Source organism: Cygnus atratus, chromosome 1 (assembly GCF_013377495.2).
Source record: "Cygnus atratus isolate AKBS03 ecotype Queensland, Australia chromosome 1, CAtr_DNAZoo_HiC_assembly, whole genome shotgun sequence".
Taxonomy (NCBI): Eukaryota; Metazoa; Chordata; class Aves; order Anseriformes; family Anatidae; genus Cygnus; species Cygnus atratus.
In genome coordinates this window covers 32,210,840-32,231,057 of record NC_066362.1, presented here as the reverse complement: position 1 = coordinate 32,231,057, position 20,218 = coordinate 32,210,840, and the positions used below count along the sequence as shown (strand labels likewise).

Genomic DNA, 20,218 nt, shown 5'->3' with positions numbered 1-20,218 from the left:
CCCCCGGAGATCCCCCATTTCCTTGTTATTTCGGTCTGCAAACAACCCTGCCGGGCACTCAATCCCTGTCGGGGGGCGGCACACAGCGCGGCTGACAGGACAGCACCGGGCAGGGCAGTGCCGTGCGTGGCAGCTCCGCGCCCCCACACGGCGGCACCGGGCTCGGGCCGGTCCCGGGATGGCGACGGGGCGGCCGCTGCCCGCCGGGGCCCCGCTGTAGGGGGCAGCAGCGCCTCGGGGCCGGCCGGGCCCGGCAGGCGCCGCGCTCCCTCCGACCGCTGAGTGGCGGCGGCGCCATCACGTGTGGGCGGCCGGGCCGGGCCGAGCCGGGCTGGGCTGGGTAGGGCCGTGCAGTGCCGCGCCGTGCCGTACCGTGCCGGGACAGGGCAGCCCCGGGCGCAGCGGTGCGACATGTCCCACCAGACCGGCATCCAAGGTACTGCCCTCCCTCTCCTTCCCTAGGGGCGCGCTACCCGGCGCCTTCTTTGTCCGCTCCTCTCTTGGGGCGCTGCGGGCAGGGGGAGCCCCGCTGCCGGCTTCAGGCACCGTTGTCCCGCCGCAGCCCCGGGGCGGGGGTGGCTGGGCTGCCGGAGCTTTTCGGGAAGCCGGTGTGTGCCCGCCGGCAGCGCTGCCAGTGCCCCGACTCGCTGCCGGCTCGTCTTGGGGAGAAGCTGTGAGGAGCCGCAGAGGCGGAGGAGAAGCTGGAGGGAGCCGGCAGCCCAGCAGGAGGGAAGCCCAGTGAACCCCTGTGATAGGAGGCCAAGAAAAAGGTGGAAATGTACAGGAAAGCCTTTTTTCCCCTCTTTTTCCAGGCCTCGGAGACTGTGAGGAGCAATTATGTCTCAGTATTATCCCCCCAGCCCGGCACAGAATTGCTGAAAGGGGATAACGCAGCGGGATTGCTAGGGCTTTATTGTTGTGATTTTTTTTGCGGTCTGTTTGCTCAGTGAGTAATGCACTGTACTTTGTCTGCTCTCCCACATTTATTGGTGAAGGTGACTTTTGTCCTGGCTGCAGTGGCTCCTAACTGCTCCTCTAATCCCTTTGTTGCCTCTTGGCTACGTTTGTTCCACAGCCTTTAACCTCTCCTCAGCCCCTTCCCCTCTACACCAGTGTTTGCTCTTCTTAAGTTTGTCACCCCTTCTCAGGCTTGAGGTGCTTCTGAAAGAGCTTTTTTTTTTTTTCCAGGCTGGAGAAACTGTTACAGTGGCTCTTCATTCCCTTGCTTTTTTCCTCTTGCTGTCATCAGAGGGAGGAGCAGCAGAGTACCCTGTTGCTTACCGCAAGGACTGCTAATCCTCTTCTGCAGCTCACCTTCCTTTCTTGGAGAGCCTTTTGTCCTCCGAGGGGATCTGCAGGGAGCTCGGCTGCGTTCCTGCGCCGATCCTGCCTCGGCAGGCCGGGATGCAGGGCAGCCCGCTGGGCAGGGGTCCTGTCTGTGGCGAGGCTTCTGCAGCCGGGAGGGGAATAGCGTTTGTCGTGCCATTGCTGGGTAGCAACAAACAGCCTAGTGTCGCTCCTAAACAATTGCAAGGCTTGGCAGCACAGCGTGCACTTTTCTGGAAACAGGAGTGAAGTAATGGGGACAGTGATATGTACCAGGCAAATGCTGAAGGGACTGGGCTTTCAAGCAGGGCAATAAATAAGTAGTGTAGGAAGTCAGGGTGCATCGAGCTGTAGGGAAACTTGCTAGAATATGTTCAAGTCTTCTAAATTATTTTAAAATAATACTCATGAAATAAACCTAATTGAGTTTTAGTATTCCATGCTGCAGGTAAGTCACTTTGAAAGTGCAGCAGAGTAAATCCAAGGAGTTGATAATTGTGTATGTTCACAGGCTGTTTTACACCATCCTTTGAAGCCTTTAACTAGTTTTTGTAATGGACTATTCAAATACTGAATAGTTTATTTAACGTGAATTTGCTCATTGAAGAAAGAAGTATATGTCAGCTTGTCTATCTTAGTTGTGTATGTTGCATCTTTTTAAAAATCTTGTCGAGAATAGTACAGAGACAGCAGATAATTTCCATTGCTGAATAGGACAGGATATGTAGAACTTGTATATATCCAGAGTTTCTTCCCAGATATATAGCAAAGCATTTCTACTACTGAAATACAACTTCACTAATAGAAGCAGTAGTGCGTATGGAGAAAATAGATGTGTTTATCATTATGAATGCTTTTCAGAAAATAAAGTCAAATTAAACTGTAAGCTGGTCAGTGAGATACCATGACCAAATTGTAAATGAGGTCTCAGCTATGCAGAAAATTTAAGCAGAAATGATATGATTCTGTTGTGAATTTTAAAACCTTGTGTGTGTGGCGGGGGGAGGGTGTACCTCACTGATAGTGAGATTGTTCCTTGATAGCTGGTGTCTCATCTCAAAAAATTACTTCAGGAGCTCTTAGTTATGGTATAAGTGCAAGGGACTAGTCTATCTTGTTTGGTTGTGTAGGCTTGATGTAAGAGGACAGAGAACAAAAGATCATAGATGAGAAGAGGACAAAAAAATCCCAGTGGAACTGGGAGGTCTAGAAAGTGGCGTAATGTTTGTGTGCTGAGTGGAAGCGTTAGGAAAGGCAGAGACGATCAGAAAAGCTGATTGCAAATCACAGTGAGGGTCTGCACTGGTGAGTGGGGAAATGCAAACTGAGATGAAGCTGGGGTTGGACTAACCCAATGCAGTTCAGTTTGTTTAAATGCTAAGACTCCCTGTCCTTCCCCCAGCCTGTTTTGGAATTGCAGAACGGACCCAGGCATTGCATAGATGGACATGAATTTTAAATATTTTGAATATGGGCAGTAACATAGCCAGATGCCATCTGTTCCTTCAGCCTCAACGTCACTGAATAATCCTTTTTATGCTTCCTGGTTTGTCGTTTGTCTTGCTGGTGCTATCCTCTGTGCTTTGGGATGACTTAAGGGACCAGTTTGCAATGAATGTTCTTCAATAAATGTTGTACAGCCCCCTGTCTGGGGTATAACTGAACTGATTTGCACTCAGATTATGTAGTAGAGCAGTTGAGATTACAGTGATCTTCACAGGACTCGAGCACAGCTCTTCTATGTGCTTACAGAAGCAACTCTATCATGTTTGTGTTGTGTCAATGTGAATTACAGAAATTTATTTTTAGCTACTTCTTTGTAAATTCATTGTAAATCTATCCTACTGTGATAGGTCAGAATTTGAAAAAATGTTATCAAGATTCATTCAAGGTGATATGAAAGATGAGCAAAGAGCAGCAGCCCTCCCAAGTACTCTTCAGAGGGGTTACTGCTCTCTTACTCCCCCTCCTCAAAGGAAAAGGGGGAGAAAATACAACGGAAGGGGCTCAAGGGTTGAGATAAGGATGGAGAGATCACTCAACAATTATTGTCATGGGCAAAACAGACTCAGCATAGGGAGATCAATATAATTTATTGTCAATTACTAAAGACTAGAGCAGTGAGAACTAAAAGCAAACTAAAAACACCTTCCTCCTATCCACCTTCTTCTATGTACTCCCCCCAGAGCAGTGTAGGGGACAGGGAATGGGGGCTGTGGTCAGTCCCTAACCTTCATCTCCACCGCTCCTTCACGGTCACTCTCTGCCCTGCTCCACGTGGGGTCCCTCCCACGGGATGCCGTCCTTCCCAAACTGAGCCTGCGGGGGCTGCCCACAGGCAGCAGCTCTTCAAGAACTGCTCCCACATGGCTCCGTACCACGGGGTCCATCCCCCAGGAGCAAACTGCTCCAGCACGGGTCCCCCACGGGCGGCAGCTCCCCCCCAGACCCCCTGCTCCTGCGGGGGCTCCTCTCCACGGGCTGCAGCTCCGGCCCAGGGCCTGCTCCTGCGGGGGCTCTCCATGGGCCGCAGCCTCCTCCAGGCCACATCCACCTGCTCCACCGGGGGCTCCTCCACGGGCTGCAGCGTGGAGATCTGCTCCATGTGGGACCCATGGGCTGCAGGGGGACAGCCTGCTCCACCAGGGGCCTCGCCACGGGCTGCAGGGGAACTTGTGCTGTGTGCCTGAAGCACCTCCTGCCCTCCTTCTGCACTGACCTGGGGCTCTGCAGGGCTGCTTCTCTCACGTGTTCTCACTCCTGTTGCACAGCAGTTTTTTTTTCCCCTTCCTAAGCTCTCCCAGAGGCCCACCCAGCGTCACTCACTGGCTCGGCTCTGGCCAGCAGTGGGTCCCTTTTGGAGCCATCTGGAGCTGGCTCTGATCAGACCTGGGACAGCTGCTGGGCTCTGCTCACAAAGGCCACCCCTGCAGCCCCCTGCAACCAAACCCAGTACAGAGGTGTCCTTAGGAAAGACAGGTGTTTTTTTACAGACAAGCTCTAAGTTTTTCCTGGCAGGCATAAAGTTATGTCTGAACGTTTGTACTAAGCCTGCAGACTTCATGAAGCTGTAGTAATCTGAGTTGCATTGTGTTTTGTGTTGCTGTGTGAACGGTGAAACCCGAGAGCAGTGATGTGATGTCACCTTTAATTTTCACAATGTTGAAAATGATACAGTGTGTGAGTAAGCAGGTCTGTTTATAATGTCTGCAGATGTTTGTAATGTTGTCTGTCACCCTTTTGTGGCATGCCAGTGGCTGGAACATGATTTGACATGGAGCGTAGGGGGGAACATCACTCTTGTGTTCTTTTTCCAGTCCAACTTTTTAGTGATGGGCCAGGTATATGCTTTTCCAATGTTGTTTTTACCTTCATGAGTATTCTTTATTTTAGGAAAGTAAAATGTGTTAATTTGGCTACTTTTATTTTCTCTTTTTCAGCTAGTGGAAATGTCAAAGACGTCTTTGTTGGAGCCAGAAATGGAAAATACAGGCTTTTAAAAATAGTCATTGACAATGGTTAGTCAAATTTTATTATTTTTCTCTGACTTCTTTAGTTATTTTCCTAGTTGTTTTAGTGACCTCTATATAGAATTGTTTAAAAAACCAGAACTCCACAAAACTTAATGTTACCAAGGTCTTTCCTGTCCTGGAGGTAGGATTTAAGTTTTGGCAACACTGAGGTTTTCAGTATGCTGCTACTGTATTTTTGCACTAGAGTTTTTCTTCAAATTATCGTTTCATGTTTTACCAAGAACTGTTGCGTATTTTGGATGGAAGTACATCAAATACCCACCTCGTTACCTCGAGGTGTTTTTGGTTGTTCCGAAGTTCATTCATTTATAATACACTGAAAAACCTGTTGGTTGGCGGAAGGTACATGTGTACGTAAATACACATACATACTTTTATTGTTAGGTAAGTAACCTACTGCTATCTTCTTTGTGTTTGCTTTTCTTAGGAGGTTTTCTACCATTTAACACCGCTTCTCTCAAGGAAGCAGCAATAATATAATGGGCAGGTCACTGTCGTAAAAAGTCTCACCCATACAGGTTAGCAAACATTGGCATACAGTTGAATTTGGTTTTATTATTAGGCAAGGTAAAACAGTGTGCTTTTGTGTATATGGTACTCCCTATTTATGACCTTCATTTTGTATTTAAAAGTATCTTCCATTTTTTGTCTTAATTTTTTCCTTTATTTGTATGTGCCTGCATGTATGTTTGTGTGAATGTATATGTATTACATATATACACATGCTATATATAATAGATGTGTGCATTTTGTCTGCATGTGGAACCAGAATCCAGTCTCTAATGCTATTTTCCACAGTTCAAAAAGAAACTTCTAATGCTCCCAGAATGCTAGAGGAGGGACAGTTGCATCGCCTGTCAGCAGGATCTTTCAGCAACTGTCCTTAGCAAATAGATAATACTCAAACTGAGTTCTGCTAATTTGAGTGAATAAGAGAATAGGCTTGCTGCTATACAACATAATTGCTGTGGGTTTTTTATTATTATTTTTTCCTATCTTAAATTCAAATGACTACAAAGGCACCTAGAGCTAAGAATTGGCAAATACATTCTGGATGTTCTGGTTGTCTACATGCATGACTTCAGCTACTTTGCATCTAGTTCAGAGAAGTGCCAAATACTCTCTTGCTCTGAGCTGTTAATGCTCTGTGCCTTGGAAAGTTACTGTGGGAGAGTGGCTTGTTCAGAAAGTTTTGCATTAGAGGCATTTGAATACTGCTGTACTTTTCTCTGAGCTATCAGAGGTTTGGTCCTGGACTCTCAAAAGATACTTTGCATACCAGCTACTGTAATAGTCCTCAAACCATTGTGGGAACCATTCAAATAAGGTGATTCTCTTTTGGCTGCAGGGGCTAGTATTTGTTGGGAAGTTAATGTTTTGAAAGCTACTGTAGTAATATTTTTCCTTTGGAAAAACTGAGACGTGATTTATAAATAAGAGAGAAATCTTGTTGCTATAGCTGTTCACGTAATTAAATCTCATCTGAAGTATTCTATACAGACTTAAGCCAATTATACATAATAAACAACTTCAGTCATTTCAGGACTGTAGTTATGAAGCTGTATTAGAAAGGGGTTTATCTGCTTACTGTCAAATTAGTGATTAGTGCAAGCATGTTCATTCCCAGCTCTTCACTATACAACTAACTGTCTTTTCACAATAAGTACAAACGCTAGTGTGTTACAGCAAATAAGAGCATCAATAAAGCTAATTTTAAAAATTAAAAACTCTCATCTTATTTCTATTTAAGTGTTTTGATTTAAAAATAAGATAACCAGCAAAACACGGTTTTTATTTATTTCTTTTCTGTGCACATTATGCTAAAAACGACATCAGTCTTATCACACGTGTTATGCATTGAGAGCTTGTGCAGGAATTCACCCGCTTTCACATTGCGTGTTCTTGATTTCCATTGTTGTGAACATGATTATAAAAGAAGCATTTGATTATCTGTTTATTATAATAGCTAATTTTGAAAAAAACAATATTAACTACATTGTTGCTAACACGTAGTTTTGGTTATTGGTTATAGAGCAACTTGTTCTGGGATCCTCTAGACGGCCACTTGGATCATGGGAAAAGGATTACGACTCCTTTGTTCTTCCCCTTCTGGAAGACAAGCAACCATGCTATATATTATACAGATTAGATTCTCAGAATGCTCAAGGATATGAATGGATCTTCATTGCATGGTCACCTGATCACTCTCCTGTAAGTAGTAGTCATCAGAGGCTTCATGTTGTTAATGGTTTTTCAACGGTGCCTTTTGATCCAAATCCTAGGTGAGAAGGATTTGGAGACTAAAGCATTCCCAAGCCTTCCCCTCACTTTCTGACAAGAGAACCGCAGAAACATTTTTCTTGAACCTGATTGTGGGTCCAGATGGAGTGCAGCTCATCCAATTTATTTCTAGCTTAATTGGAGGAAACAAAACACATGTTTTTGTACTGTTTGTTTGTCTGTCTTTCCATCAGTGTTTCATGAAAATTCATCGAAGAACACAAGACAGAAATCTCAACTGGTGTCATCATAGGGAGAAAGACTATAGTTTGAGCTCAAGCTATTTGTTCTACTTGGCTCGCTGGCCGACTGGTTGGCACTTCTGGATCTGTGGCCCACCACAGAATGTACTCTTATTCGGTGAGCGGTTAGAGAACAGGGGAGGAAACTGAAGTCAGAGTTATGGATTTCTAGGAGAAACTAGGGTGTTATGTACAGGTTCAGGGAATGTGAAACAAGGCAGGACAAAGTAAAGCTATTACTAGATTCCTGCACTATTTCCAATAGCAGTTAGAAAGGAGTTGGAGACCAAAGGGTGAAGTGGATAGAAGAGATTGGGTGGAAGAGGTAAGGGTACTGTGATGAGGATGGCATGATGTTGAAATATGGTGGGGAAGGTGGGACTGTTGGGAGAGGAAAATGTGAGTATGTTGGACACAAATTGATAGGGAGCATCATTAGATCATCTGCCTCCAGAAAATTTCATTTTTGCATTCTGTAGTTGAACTAAGCCACTACCACGTCAAAAGAAATAATGGGTTATTTGCAATTAGCTCTTTCTGTAACTATTGTGTCCTTTAGTACACAGACCAGTGATAAATGATCTAAATCATTATGTTTTTTTTCCCCATTTAAAATCAGTAAGGATTGTGCTCCGTTTTTTGTTTAATGTTTTTATTGTTGTTGTTATTTTAAATTTTATTTTTTAAAAATCATACTCTAAAGCTGCAATTTATTTTTGGAATTACTTTAATAATAATAATGCATAGTAAAATGTCTCATTGTGCACTTCAGAATTTAATAGCATATGTTAGTATCATGCTCCAGAGCTCATTCTGTGATTTTATTTGTTATTAAGAAGTACAACTTCAAATTTCATTTTCAGCTCTTAAAATAGTTGTTCAAGAAGGGTGTTTGTTAATGGACTTGGTACCCCAAAATACTAGATTCTCTGTGTATACTAAAGAGGAAAAAAAATAAAACCCCCACTGTTTTCTGACATACTAGGTTCGTCAAAAAATGTTGTATGCAGCAACCCGGGCAACACTTAAGAAAGAATTTGGAGGTGGTCATATTAAGGATGAAGTATTTGGAACAGTAGAGGTATGTTCTTCTCTTTAAAGTCAGCACATTATTCTAAGGAACAGTTAGAATAGTGGCTGGTTTTACTGGTAAAAATTTGTGGTGGTTCTGTTCTTTCCTGATGAAGGAGAAAGAAGGTTAAAAGCTATGTGTATTATGCCAATGTTAAAATGTAATTGCTCTCATTTGAAAAAGTAATTAATTTTATTTAACAACTTCAGGCTAAGATGTCCTTGCTTCAAATGGATATTAAAACTAAATAAACTAAGACTAACAGGAGAATCTTTTAATTTCAGTGGAGACATGTGAATCCTCAAAAAGCCATAACACCTCAAACTTTCAGGCCAATTGTTTATAAAAGCCATTATGGATGTATGGGTCTGAATCAGAGGTGTGCTACAACAGCTATCTGTAAGACTTTAACATCTGAAAACAAATGTTTATGTCTTAAACCAAGGATATGAAGCTGTCAGTGCTTTAAAATTTGACTGTGAAATGTAACTTGAGTCCATGTCTGCCATCTTAATTTATGGGAAGAGAGTTTTAGTAGCTAATGATTTGTTCAGTGAAAATACTAATAGTTGAATGTTCAGTTACAGTAAGATAATTGGAAGGTGAATGTATGAAGTCTGACAAACTTCCAAGGAATGTTGAAAAGCCTGCAAGTGTTGTGCATGTAAGGGAATCTGAGGCTATTGAATTACTGTGGTTTCCTTGGGACATATGTCTAAGCTGATTGTGATGTCTGCCAATTTGCCAATATTAAGTGTCGACTTTTTGATCCATTGCCAGTTGTAAACAAACACAAGTTGGACTTCTCAGAGATGCAGAGTTCCTATAGCTTTCGTGAAAACTGATGATTAGGCAGAGATCAAAGTTATTGCTCCCTTTTTCCTCCTTCAGCAAAGACAGAGTGAGCACAGCAGTTACATTCTACTGTGCTCAGAACTTGATTATAAAGTCATATCCACATGATTACGTAAATCCTGCCCTCTTCTGAGTGACAACCTTAATTATTAAAGCACAACAGTATTTGCCTCTGGTATCGGCATCTTTGGAGAGGGGCGGAACTGACACAGAGAATTAATAACTTACCCAGAGTGGTTATCAGAATTTATCAGTTCTGTGAATTTGCATCCTGAACTGTTGGCAACGTTATGTCCTGAGGCAGTATTCCCATCTCCCATTTTTTCAGGTAGAAAACTATCAATCAGCCACCAGTCTGAGCATGCAGATTTTGTAAGAAAATATGTGCTTTTTTTTTTTTGTAAGAATTGTAGCAGTTCTGTGATGTTTAGGCCAAGAAGGCTGAATGACTTCATACATACCCCAGTCTTCATTAAGACTAATTTTTGAATTAGCAAGGTAATTAGGGGGTAATTGTGGAAATTCTGCCCACTGTACAACTGGGTACAAGAGCAGCCCAGCGGATCCTGCTGTTCAGGAAGCCAAGTTCAATTTGCAAATGCATGTATACTTGCAGTCTGTTCAAATAAAGTGAACATAACTGTATGGGTAATAACTGCTTATTTATGCTGCATAGACTGTCTTGAAGAAAGCCTTTATTATAAAAAAAATAAAGGATACTGATATTGTGCTTTCAGGATGATGTTTCGCTGAATGGATATAAAAAATATTTGATATCACAGGCCGCCCCTGCACCTCTGACTGCAGCAGAAGAGGAACTCCGACAAATTAAGATTAATGAGGTACCTACAGTGTCTTTGAGCATGTTTGGGGCATTGGGTTCAGAGTTCCTAATATATCGTTAGGACCATATTGTTAGGAAGAAGCCTTTCTGGGGTAAAAAGGGCGGAACAGAAAAAGGAAAGTTTAAGTGGATGAGAATACAGATTTCTCTATCTGAGTTGAGGTTGCAGGACGATGACGGCTGGAGACAGAGCAGGGTGATCTTGCTGAGTTGACAAGGTCTGGTGTCTGGGTCAGAGGCCTCCCAGCTGAAGAGCTTACTGGTTGCAACTTTGTTCCCTAGGGTGCTTTATTGTGAGGGTGCCTGAGCACTGTCACAGGTTGCCCGGAGAGGCTGTGGGGTCTCCCCCCATAGAGACCTTCAAAAGCCACCTGGACGTGGTCCTGGGCAAGCCTGCGCTGGGTGTCCCTGCTTGGGTGGTGGGTGTTGGAGAAAGGGACTTTCAATGGCCCAGCCTCAACCATTTTGTTATTGTCCACGTACATTTCACATGGTGGCAGAAATGGTAGAGAAAATGCCAAATAGCAACTGTTGCAGTGAGTAATCCCGAAGAATGTTTCAGCCGCCTTTATCCCTAGGTGAAGCTTCCCCTCCTGAGCTGCCAGAACCAGTTTACTTGTCTTTATATTGACTTACTTCTTCTCAGTCTTAAAGTTCAGAAAACACCACAACCAGAAATCCAAAGCAAGTAGCTAGTCCTTTTAAAAGACTGATCTGTTTTTGCTACAAAAGCCTTATAGAAAGATTTCCAGCAAATGCCTTTAACCAAATAATTTGATGATTGTTGTTAGCTAGTGACTGATATGTTTCAGAGGATTCTTTTCTCACATTTTTCCATGACTCAATCTCTTCTTTGTGTTCAGACATGTATTAATAGGCCTTGTGCTGATCTTATTAGTTCTTTAGGCATGTATTTTACAGCCACTGGGAAATCTGGTTTGTTTTCCAGCTGGATGCCAGCAAACCATCGTGTTAAATGTAGCTCTTTATCTTTTCTAACATTTTCACTCTCTAGCATGCTTTTGCTGCAACTGTGTTGTTTATTAACAATTATTTTTGTGACTGGTGTCTTCTGTCATTTTCTATCTTTATTTTTGATTAATTCAATTGCAGAAGTGCGCTCATCATCACTAAACACTGTGTTTTACCTCATGAGCTTTAAAAAAGAAAAAGCAAAACACAACAATTAGAGACCGTAAAACTTCTGTGGAGTCAATGATCACTTACTCTTGGTATTAGTATTGTCTTTTATGCCGTGTGTGCATCATGTTTAACAGCTGATTCATGCGGACTAATACTTTATGTGCTCTAATGAAACTTCAGCAGCAATAGCTGTACTTCTCAGAGACGAATAAACTGCAGATTGCTGCCACTTTGGCTTTATTTGAAGCATCCTGCAGTAGGTTAACTTGTGTCGTTTGTATCTTTGTTGTTTCTGCCACATGAAGCCCGTAATTAGGCTCACTGAAGCAGCATTTCATTAACTTCCCTGCTTTATCTTCAGCAAACTAAAAGCTTTCTGATATTAAAAATAAAAAAATAAAAAAATTGAGTTTTGCGCATTTATATTCTTTTGTCATTACCCTAAGAAGTATTTCACTGAATCAGGTCAGAGGTTGCTTACCTAGCCTACTGTCAAGACCCTAAGTGAGCAACAGCAGGAATCTGAGGAGGGTGTAAGAGCAGGGTAAGAGGCTATAATAATTCCTTTGAGTACTTGCCCATTGCCTCTGCCTACGCAGGTAGGGATCTTCCTGAGCAGGACGTGATGTTTTACTATGTAATTGTTTTTAACGTGTGTTTTTTTTTTAATCCATCATATTGTCTTGTCATTTTTCTAAATCCATATACAGTTTTTGTTGGCCACAGATCCTGTGGCAGTGTATTCCACAGCTTGACAAAGCACTGTGTGAAGAACTGCTGCATGGTGTCTACCAGTTGATTCTGATACCCCTACAAATTGTGTAGGGAAGGCAGAGAAAAGTCATTTCTCGCTCTTTTCCTCCCCTACTCCTCAGTATATCCACAAGACCTCTGTATTTCTTATCAGTTATCTCTTCTGGGCTGAGAAATCCTAATTCGTGTCCTTGTTCCTCCTAAAGAAGACACTCCATACTTCTGATCCTTTTGCTTTTCTCTGCAGTTTTTCCAGTTCTTCTGTAAAATTTATGGAAAGGAGGGATGGGGAAGCCAGAACTGCATTTGGTATTCAAGATGCGGGCATGTTACTGATATCTACAGTGCGTAATGATGTGTTCTGTTCTGTTCCCTACTCTTACTAACAATTCATAACATTTCATTTGTGGGTAGGAGTTAGTGGTGGTTTTTTATTTTTATTTTTATTTTTTTGTTACTGTTGATGGTTCTTTTTGTTTGTTTTTTTTTTTTTTTTTTTGGCAAAGCTGGTCACTGTGCTGACATTTTCAGAGAAATACTTTGTGTGACCTGCGTGGTATTGCTTCTGAAAGGTAGTAGCTAGCTCAACCCCATTGCTGTACAGGTAGAAGAGAGGTCATTTGTCCTTCCACATGTGTTGTTTCACATTTGTTCGCATCAAATTTCATCTGCCATTTTATCACCCTCTCAGCAGACATCACTAACAAATCTTGCACTGTGATTTAAGTATTTTTTGAAGTGGCTTGGGTGTTTTGTTTTGTTTTGTTTTAGTGGTCTGAAATATGTTGCAGTGTGGACAAGGAGATTTTAATCCTTTCCATAAATCTGGATGCTGGGTTACTCTCTTTAGCTTACTGTCCCGAGACTTCAAAGATGTCTTTGATGTCTTTTATGGTTTTTTAATATGTTTTATTACGTTTTGTTCTGTAATGCCAATTATATAAGGTTTATTAGTCAGGCTTTTATGCAGATATATTTTGCAACTATTTGTCATATAATCTTGTTAATAAATTTATTAGTTTTATACAAAAGTAAGCTCCTCCGTTTCTTTTTGTTTCCTCCTCCTTTGTTACTGATAAACTGTCATTTTAAATATGAAGTATAATTTAATATTGTCTGAAGTGTCTTTTTTTAAATTGTTTTCATTCTTGTTGCATATTTCATTACCTATTTTTAATTAAAGCTGATCAGCTGGAAGATGTTAGATCTAAAACCCACACTTTCCATTTTGTGTGCTTTTCCGTCTTTTTGCTACCTCTTTACCAACGTTAACTGCATTTGTAAAATTACGAAAGGAAGTCAGGACATTCAAAAGCTAACAGTTGGACAAGTTTAGGCTTGGAAAGACTGGAAGCCAGAGCTCATTTTCTGAGAAACTGTGCATGAACGTTAAAATACACCACATAAATTCTTGAGAAATGGCTTTAAAGCAACCGTCCTTTCATCTCAAACAGTTAATGTGACTAACATAACCGGATTACGAGTGATTGTCTAGCTTGCAGTTACCATCAATTTTTCTACTTTGTGTTATACCTAGAAGTCAAGGATTGAGACTTCATTTGCTTGTTTTTTGTTTGCTTTCTTTTTGGTGTAGGATTTTGGGGGAAGGGTGCTGAAGAGGAAGGGAGGGAAGATGCTTTGTTTTATTCCTTCAAGAAGATCGGTTTCTCTAATAAGATACAACTTTTCTCTCTTCCTCCCAGAATGTTGAAAAATTACATATCTATGTTTTGATCTAAAAATGTTCAAGATACAGCGAAGTTTATAAACAACATTGTCAGTTCAAAAGCACAGCATATGAAAATCAAGCTCCTGGCTTACTGTGTCTTTGTACCAGAATTTAACTTGGAGCTTCCTTAACGCTTGGGCAGTTTTTTTCTCTTGTGATTCTGTGGGTTTTACAAAGTTAGCTGTTTCAGAGACATGAAATTGTTTTCAGGTAAGTAAGCAAAATGTAACCGTAAATTAAAAATATGCAAGTCTTTTCCAGAAGTGGATGATGGTTCAGCGTGGCTTATTCTCAGAATAGCTACTGCTAACTCTGTGTGTTGCCATGCGTGATGCATTGTCGGTTACTGCATGAAACAAAATGCTTGTGGAAGTTTCCGTTTACATGTCAATTGACTTGTGTTCCAGGTACAAACAGATGTTGGCGTAGATACCAAGCATCAAACACTGCAAGGAGTAGCATTCCCCATTGCTAAAGAAGCTATTCACGCTTTGGAGAAATTGAAAATTAAGCAACTCAATTATGTGCAACTGGCAAGTATAAAATACTTTAAATATTTTTAATAGTGAGTACTAATTAGATCACCTGTGTATTGAACAGTGTACATTGACGCCATATACACGTTGCCATTCTGTATTAGATTAATTAAATCTTTTTTTCCATCCTGTCATATCCTCTGGTCTGCTTTCTGTGTATTAACTACATGCATTTTTCTTTGTTAACAGCAAATTGATATGAAAAATGAAACTATTGTTTTGGCTAACACACTTCATACTGAACTGAAGGACTTGCCAAAAAGAATTCCAAAGGACGCTGCACGTTACCACTTTTTCCTCTATAAGCATGCCCATGAAGGAGACTATTTGGAATCCATAGGTATGAGAAAATTTTCCAATATAAACTTTCATTGGCTTGTTTCAAATAGTTTAGTAATCTTGAGGCAGAGAGAAAGATGCATGAGTCTGACCTCTCAGTGTAACCATAAATTTCAGAGTCATTTGGTTGTGAAACTGACTTCTGAAGAGTCACTACGTTTAGAAAGTAGAGAGCTTTTCCTTCTGATTATGAACATGCATAAATCAGTTGTCATGTGAAAAAATAAAGATATCCCCTCTTTTGAAATTAAACGCTGGAGCAAATCATCCTAAACTGTTCTGGATATTTTCCCTTTCAGACTATCCATTTGCTTTGCAATGTCTTTCTGCTCTAAATGATTCTATGATACAGGTTTTGATAGGGTTTATTTCTGTTCTGATTTTTTTCTGCAGTTTTCATCTACTCCATGCCAGGATACACCTGTAGTATACGAGAACGAATGCTATACTCTAGTTGTAAAAGTCCACTCTTAGAAATTGTAGAAAGACAGTTGTGGATGCCAATAATTAGAAAGGTAAGTACACTGGGTATACTGGTATTTTTTCCATCCCTCAGTTCCCTTCTTAATATTCTGAACCATAATTATCTCTGCCACTACTTTCTGTAAACAATGAAAAGTTCTGCATAGTTATTAAAGATCTGCATAAGAGCTTGTCCTGAACAAGAAATACTTGTTGATTAAGCTTCAGGGCTTTTCTCTGGTTCATAATTTCTACACTTTCGTAGATTTAGTAAACATATTCTTCTGCATCAACAGTGTTTGAGAGTACTTCGAAGGACTATTTACGAGTAACATGATTTCTTACTAAAAGGCCTGTCATTCTTTGGACCGCAGCATGTTGTTGTTGAACATTAAATTCCTTTAAGGACAAGGTTATGTAATAATTTTCAAAATAAAAAATCAAGCAGCAGTTCTGGAACTTAAATTGCATTAGGAGTCCTTGATGGGGCAAACAAGGATGTGTGAGTAAGCTGATCTTTCCACTCTGTAAAGATTTTTACTACTATGCAGAAACAACAAGGGTTTCTCACTTCCAGAACAGAGGCCACAGTAATGGTCCATTTGCGAAATATATGACTGATGGTTACATTCTTAACACTTGTGCTGTAAATTTAGAAGGATTTTGAGGCTTGGTTTCAGAGGGGTTTTTGTCTACCTGAAAAAAAAAAAAGTAGTAGACTTGTCATTAGCCATTTTTATCGTGTTGATGTAACTTAAGTAGATTATCAGCACGTGTATTTATACATTGCTATTTCTCTGAAATGTCTTTAGATGAGACATGTACCAAAGGACTCTTGAAAGTCCTGCAGACCTCTGTGTGAAGCATGTACTTGTAACAGCAATAAAGTGGCTGACAAGTCCGTCAAGTGCTATGGTTGGCAGGCCATGAAGTGTTGAATGCTCAGCAGGACAGGGCCAAAGCATTTGTCTGAACTCTAAATTCATGCAATTAAAAGCTGGGGTTTGGCTTCAGAACAGTGTTTTCTTTCAGGTTTATATTCTTACATTTAAAACAAAACAAAACAAACCTCTGTTAATTAAATTTATTTTGGCTTTTCCCTGGCTTGAATACTTGCTGAGTTGCAGTAATCCACGAGTTGTATAAGCTGTTTATACTCCTCCTTCAGTCTTAGGAGACAGCAGTATATATACGCATTGCTTTTACAACTTTAATTTTTAAGACACTTTCTAGTGAAAAAGCTTTAATTCTTAAAATGTGAAGATTATGCTGGAACAATGAAACAAAGTTTCTACTTTTGAGGGGAAGATAAACAAAGGAAACTTTCTGAAAGAACACATGCTACTTTATTAAGGAAGTTTCTTATGGAGGACTAATAAGCACTTGTTTCCACATGGAGTGTGTACTCGTGTACTCCTAGTTATTGCTGTGTATGCTGTGCTAAAGCTTAGGCCAGGAGAATTGTCTTGGGATATGTAGTTGTGCTTATAATTAGGGAAGAACTGATTAAATCAAAATGCACTTACATCAGTACTGGTAAGAGCATAGTTGATTCTCAGACTATCCAGGATTTCTGAGATGATTAGGCACAAGTTGAGAACATTTCATGTTAGACTCAGAACGTTATTGTACATATTGGGTTTAATACAGTATTTGGAGCTTCAGCAAAATTTCTAAATGTTATTAAATGTCTAAGATGAGTATGATAAGTAACACTATAAGCTGCTTTTTTTGTTTTTCAGATTGAAATTGATAATGGTGATGAGTTAACTGCTGACTTTCTTTATGAAGAGGTTCATCCAAAACAACATGCACACAAACAAAGTTTTGCTAAACCAAAAGGTCCTGCAGGGAAGAGGGGAATACGAAGACTGATCAGAGGTCCAGCAGAGACTGAAACATCTAGTGATTAGAAACTGTCGTTTGCATTAATTATAGGGTATTACAGTTAAAAAAAAAAATCTGACTTTTGCTAATGAACTGAAATCATTCCATCCATAGATGCTAGGGGGGGAAAAAAAAGCTCTTTTTTACTCTCCCCTCTTCTGACCTCAGTGCTTCCCATGTTGTTACATGATTATATTTGTTGACCATATTTTATGACATGTGGAAGAGTTGGTTATTTTAAAGGTAGAGGAATTAAAATAAGCTCGTATCCTTTTATTTTAAATTAGAATCCATTATTTAATAGCAATACATGTGATCATAAGCTTCACAGACAAGTCTATTAAGCCCATATTTTCTGTGGGTAAGTAGCAGCTGTATGCCTAGATAGCAAACCTGTGTCCATATGAGTAGCCTGTTGAAACCCGTAAGACTTCACTTCTGTGAAGAGCTGAAACACTATCTAACACTGTCCCAGATAAATCATTGTTCTTTCTGGTAGCTCTCATGGACGTTAATTTAGCAGAAGATTTTCTTATGTTTTTGACGGGATGGATTGTTGGTGGTTTTGTTTTTGTTTTTTAGTCGAAAAGATTAATTAAAATCCATTATCTATCAGTTAATGATAAGTACTTGCTCAGGAATAGTGGATTTTTTCTTTCCTGTGCAAAAGCATGGTCATTTCAAACTTATGACCAATTTAGTGGAATTGTCTCTCAAAGTAATGTGACGTAAAACCACTACAGCTTTTCCAGACTTCTATACCACTCATAAGACATATATTAAGTACTGAATGACCAAGTTAAATGTGATTAAAAGTGCATCAGTCAGTATGCTCACTAGACTACAGAGCTGCTTTCAAAGTGATATGCTTAAAGTTTCTAATAAGTGATTGATAATCTATCTATGCACTTAAATCTAAAACTGTGCAAGTTCATTAAAAGTGGAAATAGATTTGCTTTGTTTCATAATGATGATTTATTCTTGAGAGCCTAGTGCTCTTCCATTATCAACTGCAACTTTAAAGGTATTCTGAAAATTACTTTTCCTAAATGTTTGAACTTTAACAGTAAGTTAAATCTTAAACAAAATCCAACTGAGTCTTGAAAAACTGCTGGCAGCACCTGAGTAGGATTTTGTGGGGTGGGTTTGTTTTTTTCTGCTTCCCTTCTAAATTCTAAAATTAGCCAGAAGAGTCTTAAACTTGATTGAACCATGACTTACCTATTTAATAGGAAGAGGAAAAATAGATGATTTTAACAAGGAGATTAAAGAATAAATAGATGTGGAAATCAAGTACTGGATGAACTTCAATATTTAAAATTGTGTAATGAGACAAATTCTAAAGTAAAGGATAGATTATATTCCCCAGCGGGGACTTGCTCTTTATTATCTTGTATGTGAGCTTTGTGCTTTTGATTTTTTTATTATTTTAAGAGCTTCATGGGAGCTTCAAGTCTTGGTTCACCGCGTATTATCTTAGGTGCTGGTTGTATACATTGTATAGCTGAATCATGTGTTTACCTGGTGGAGGATAGCTCAGTTTAACGTAGTTCTGTAGGGAAATAAGGCTTAGACACTACTAGTTCCTGATAAAATTTGTTTTATCTTATGTATTATGTCATTTGGAGATACTAGCTTGTTATCGAGATTGCACTATGTAATGTGAAGGTTGCAATAGTTGCTGGTTTTACTGTGTTGTTTCTATGCAGTAGAAATTTGACACCTCAGCTTTTTTTCATTTAATCGTATACACTACATCAATCCAATTCAATAGCTCCTGATCCTCAGATAATCTCCTGCTTGCCCTTAGCTGCTGTGTTCTTTCTTCTGCCTCTTGCCTTCACCTTCTAGGGCAATGAGCTGGTCCTCAGGATGTTTCTTGTGTGTACTACTGGTGAGACAAGTGTCATTGCTTTTAAACATGCTTAGTGTGTATGCAGCATTACACTATAACTAGTGTTTTGTTTTTTTTATTTGAAGTCTGAATCATTTCAACACCTTTTTTTTTTTTTTAAGGTAAACATTTGACTTGTAGCAGTTAAAAATTACTGCAAGATGGCTTTTTGTTTGAATTTAATATTCCTGCCCATGTGTCAACCATGCCAAGAGTGCACATACATTTTTTTTTTACACTCATTTGAGTCAGTAAAGAAGTTCAGCTTTTTAATATGAACTGTTCTAAATAATGAACAGTTTGACCAGTTGTGGTTATATATGCATGTTTTGTTTTTGTTGTTGCTGTTGTTTTTGCTTTTGTTGGTTGTTTTTTTTCTCTCTCCTAATCCTGCCCTGGGTAGATGAGGATAGAAAGTAGAAAGCTTAATCTGGAGGATGGCCAGAGCTGGTTAAGTGATTATGTGAGGGAGCTTACAACGAGCTGCTGTGGAGTTCAGCCCAAACCAGACATTTAAGTTATTTTACTTTAAAATATCTCATGTGGGTGTACAAACACTCGACCAGCCAGCAGAGTAATGTCCTGAGCATATTTCCCTCTCACTTTTTCCCTGAAAGAGAAAGCCTGCTCCAACAGACAATTCTCTTTAAATTACACCAAGTCTTGCACTGCCAACTGCCTCTTCAGGCCTCTTGTAGCTATTCTCCTGACACAGCAATAAGAAACTTTTCTGATCTTTTTGTAAGATCTATCGTGTTTACATCTGTGTAGTTGCCTCCCATAACACTACTACTGTTAAGACACGTTCAGAGCCAGCACACTACGAGGGCATTAAAAAAAGTTATTTCTTAAACTGTCTCTGGTAATTTAATAATTGAAAGTGTCCATTTAAAACTATTGTTGGCCTTCAGAAAGCCCAAAAGCAATGCAGCTGCTTGCATTTAAATCACAAGCTATTTAATTGTTGTAAATTAACATGACATATAATTATTTTTGAAGTGTCTGTGTTGCAAAGTAGGGACAATTTGGTCTTATAAACCTCCTGTGAGGGGGTTGTGAAACTAGCCAAGGTAATAATTGGTTTGATAGTTGAATAAACACATCAATAAAGGAAACTTTTGATTTATGCTGTCTATGTATTCAATGAAAACCACCTTCAGATGCTAAAATTAACTTTATCTATTTTGTAATCTACTTTATAAATAAAGATTGATGCTTTAGTTCAGTGTCGTCTGAATCATTTCATAGTTTGCCTTTTACAAAGATACGTATTTTATCATCACTGTGTGTAAGTAACAGGCAGGTCCTGCAGGATTAGAAAGC

At 40.0% G+C, this 20,218-nt stretch overlaps 1 protein-coding gene across 1 annotated transcript; it reads left to right on the top strand.

Moving 5' to 3' along the window:
• The first annotated feature begins 247 nt into the window (after positions 1-247).
• On the top strand, positions 248-20,115 carry TWF1 (twinfilin actin binding protein 1). Its single transcript, XM_035544101.1, has 9 exons — positions 248-436; positions 4,767-4,844; positions 6,892-7,070; positions 8,367-8,462; positions 10,046-10,150; positions 14,185-14,310; positions 14,503-14,653; positions 15,046-15,167; positions 16,857-20,115. Exons 1-9 carry the CDS (start codon positions 412-414, stop codon positions 17,025-17,027), a joined length of 1,053 nt encoding a protein of 350 aa, XP_035399994.1. The 5' UTR covers positions 248-411; the 3' UTR covers positions 17,028-20,115.
• Positions 20,116-20,218: the final 103 nt, after the last annotated feature.

What these genes read in the sequence shown, in the direction of transcription:
- TWF1 (XM_035544101.1), top strand. Translation starts at nt 412, where the DNA reads ATGTCCCACCAGACCGGCATCCAAG. An exon ending in AAAAATAGTCATTGACAATG is followed by an intron (nt 4,845 to 6,891) that starts GTTAGTCAAATT and finishes TATTGGTTATAG; the next exon opens with AGCAACTTGTTCTGGGATCC. An exon ending in AACTCAATTATGTGCAACTG is followed by an intron (nt 14,311 to 14,502) that starts GCAAGTATAAAA and finishes CTTTGTTAACAG; the next exon opens with CAAATTGATATGAAAAATGA.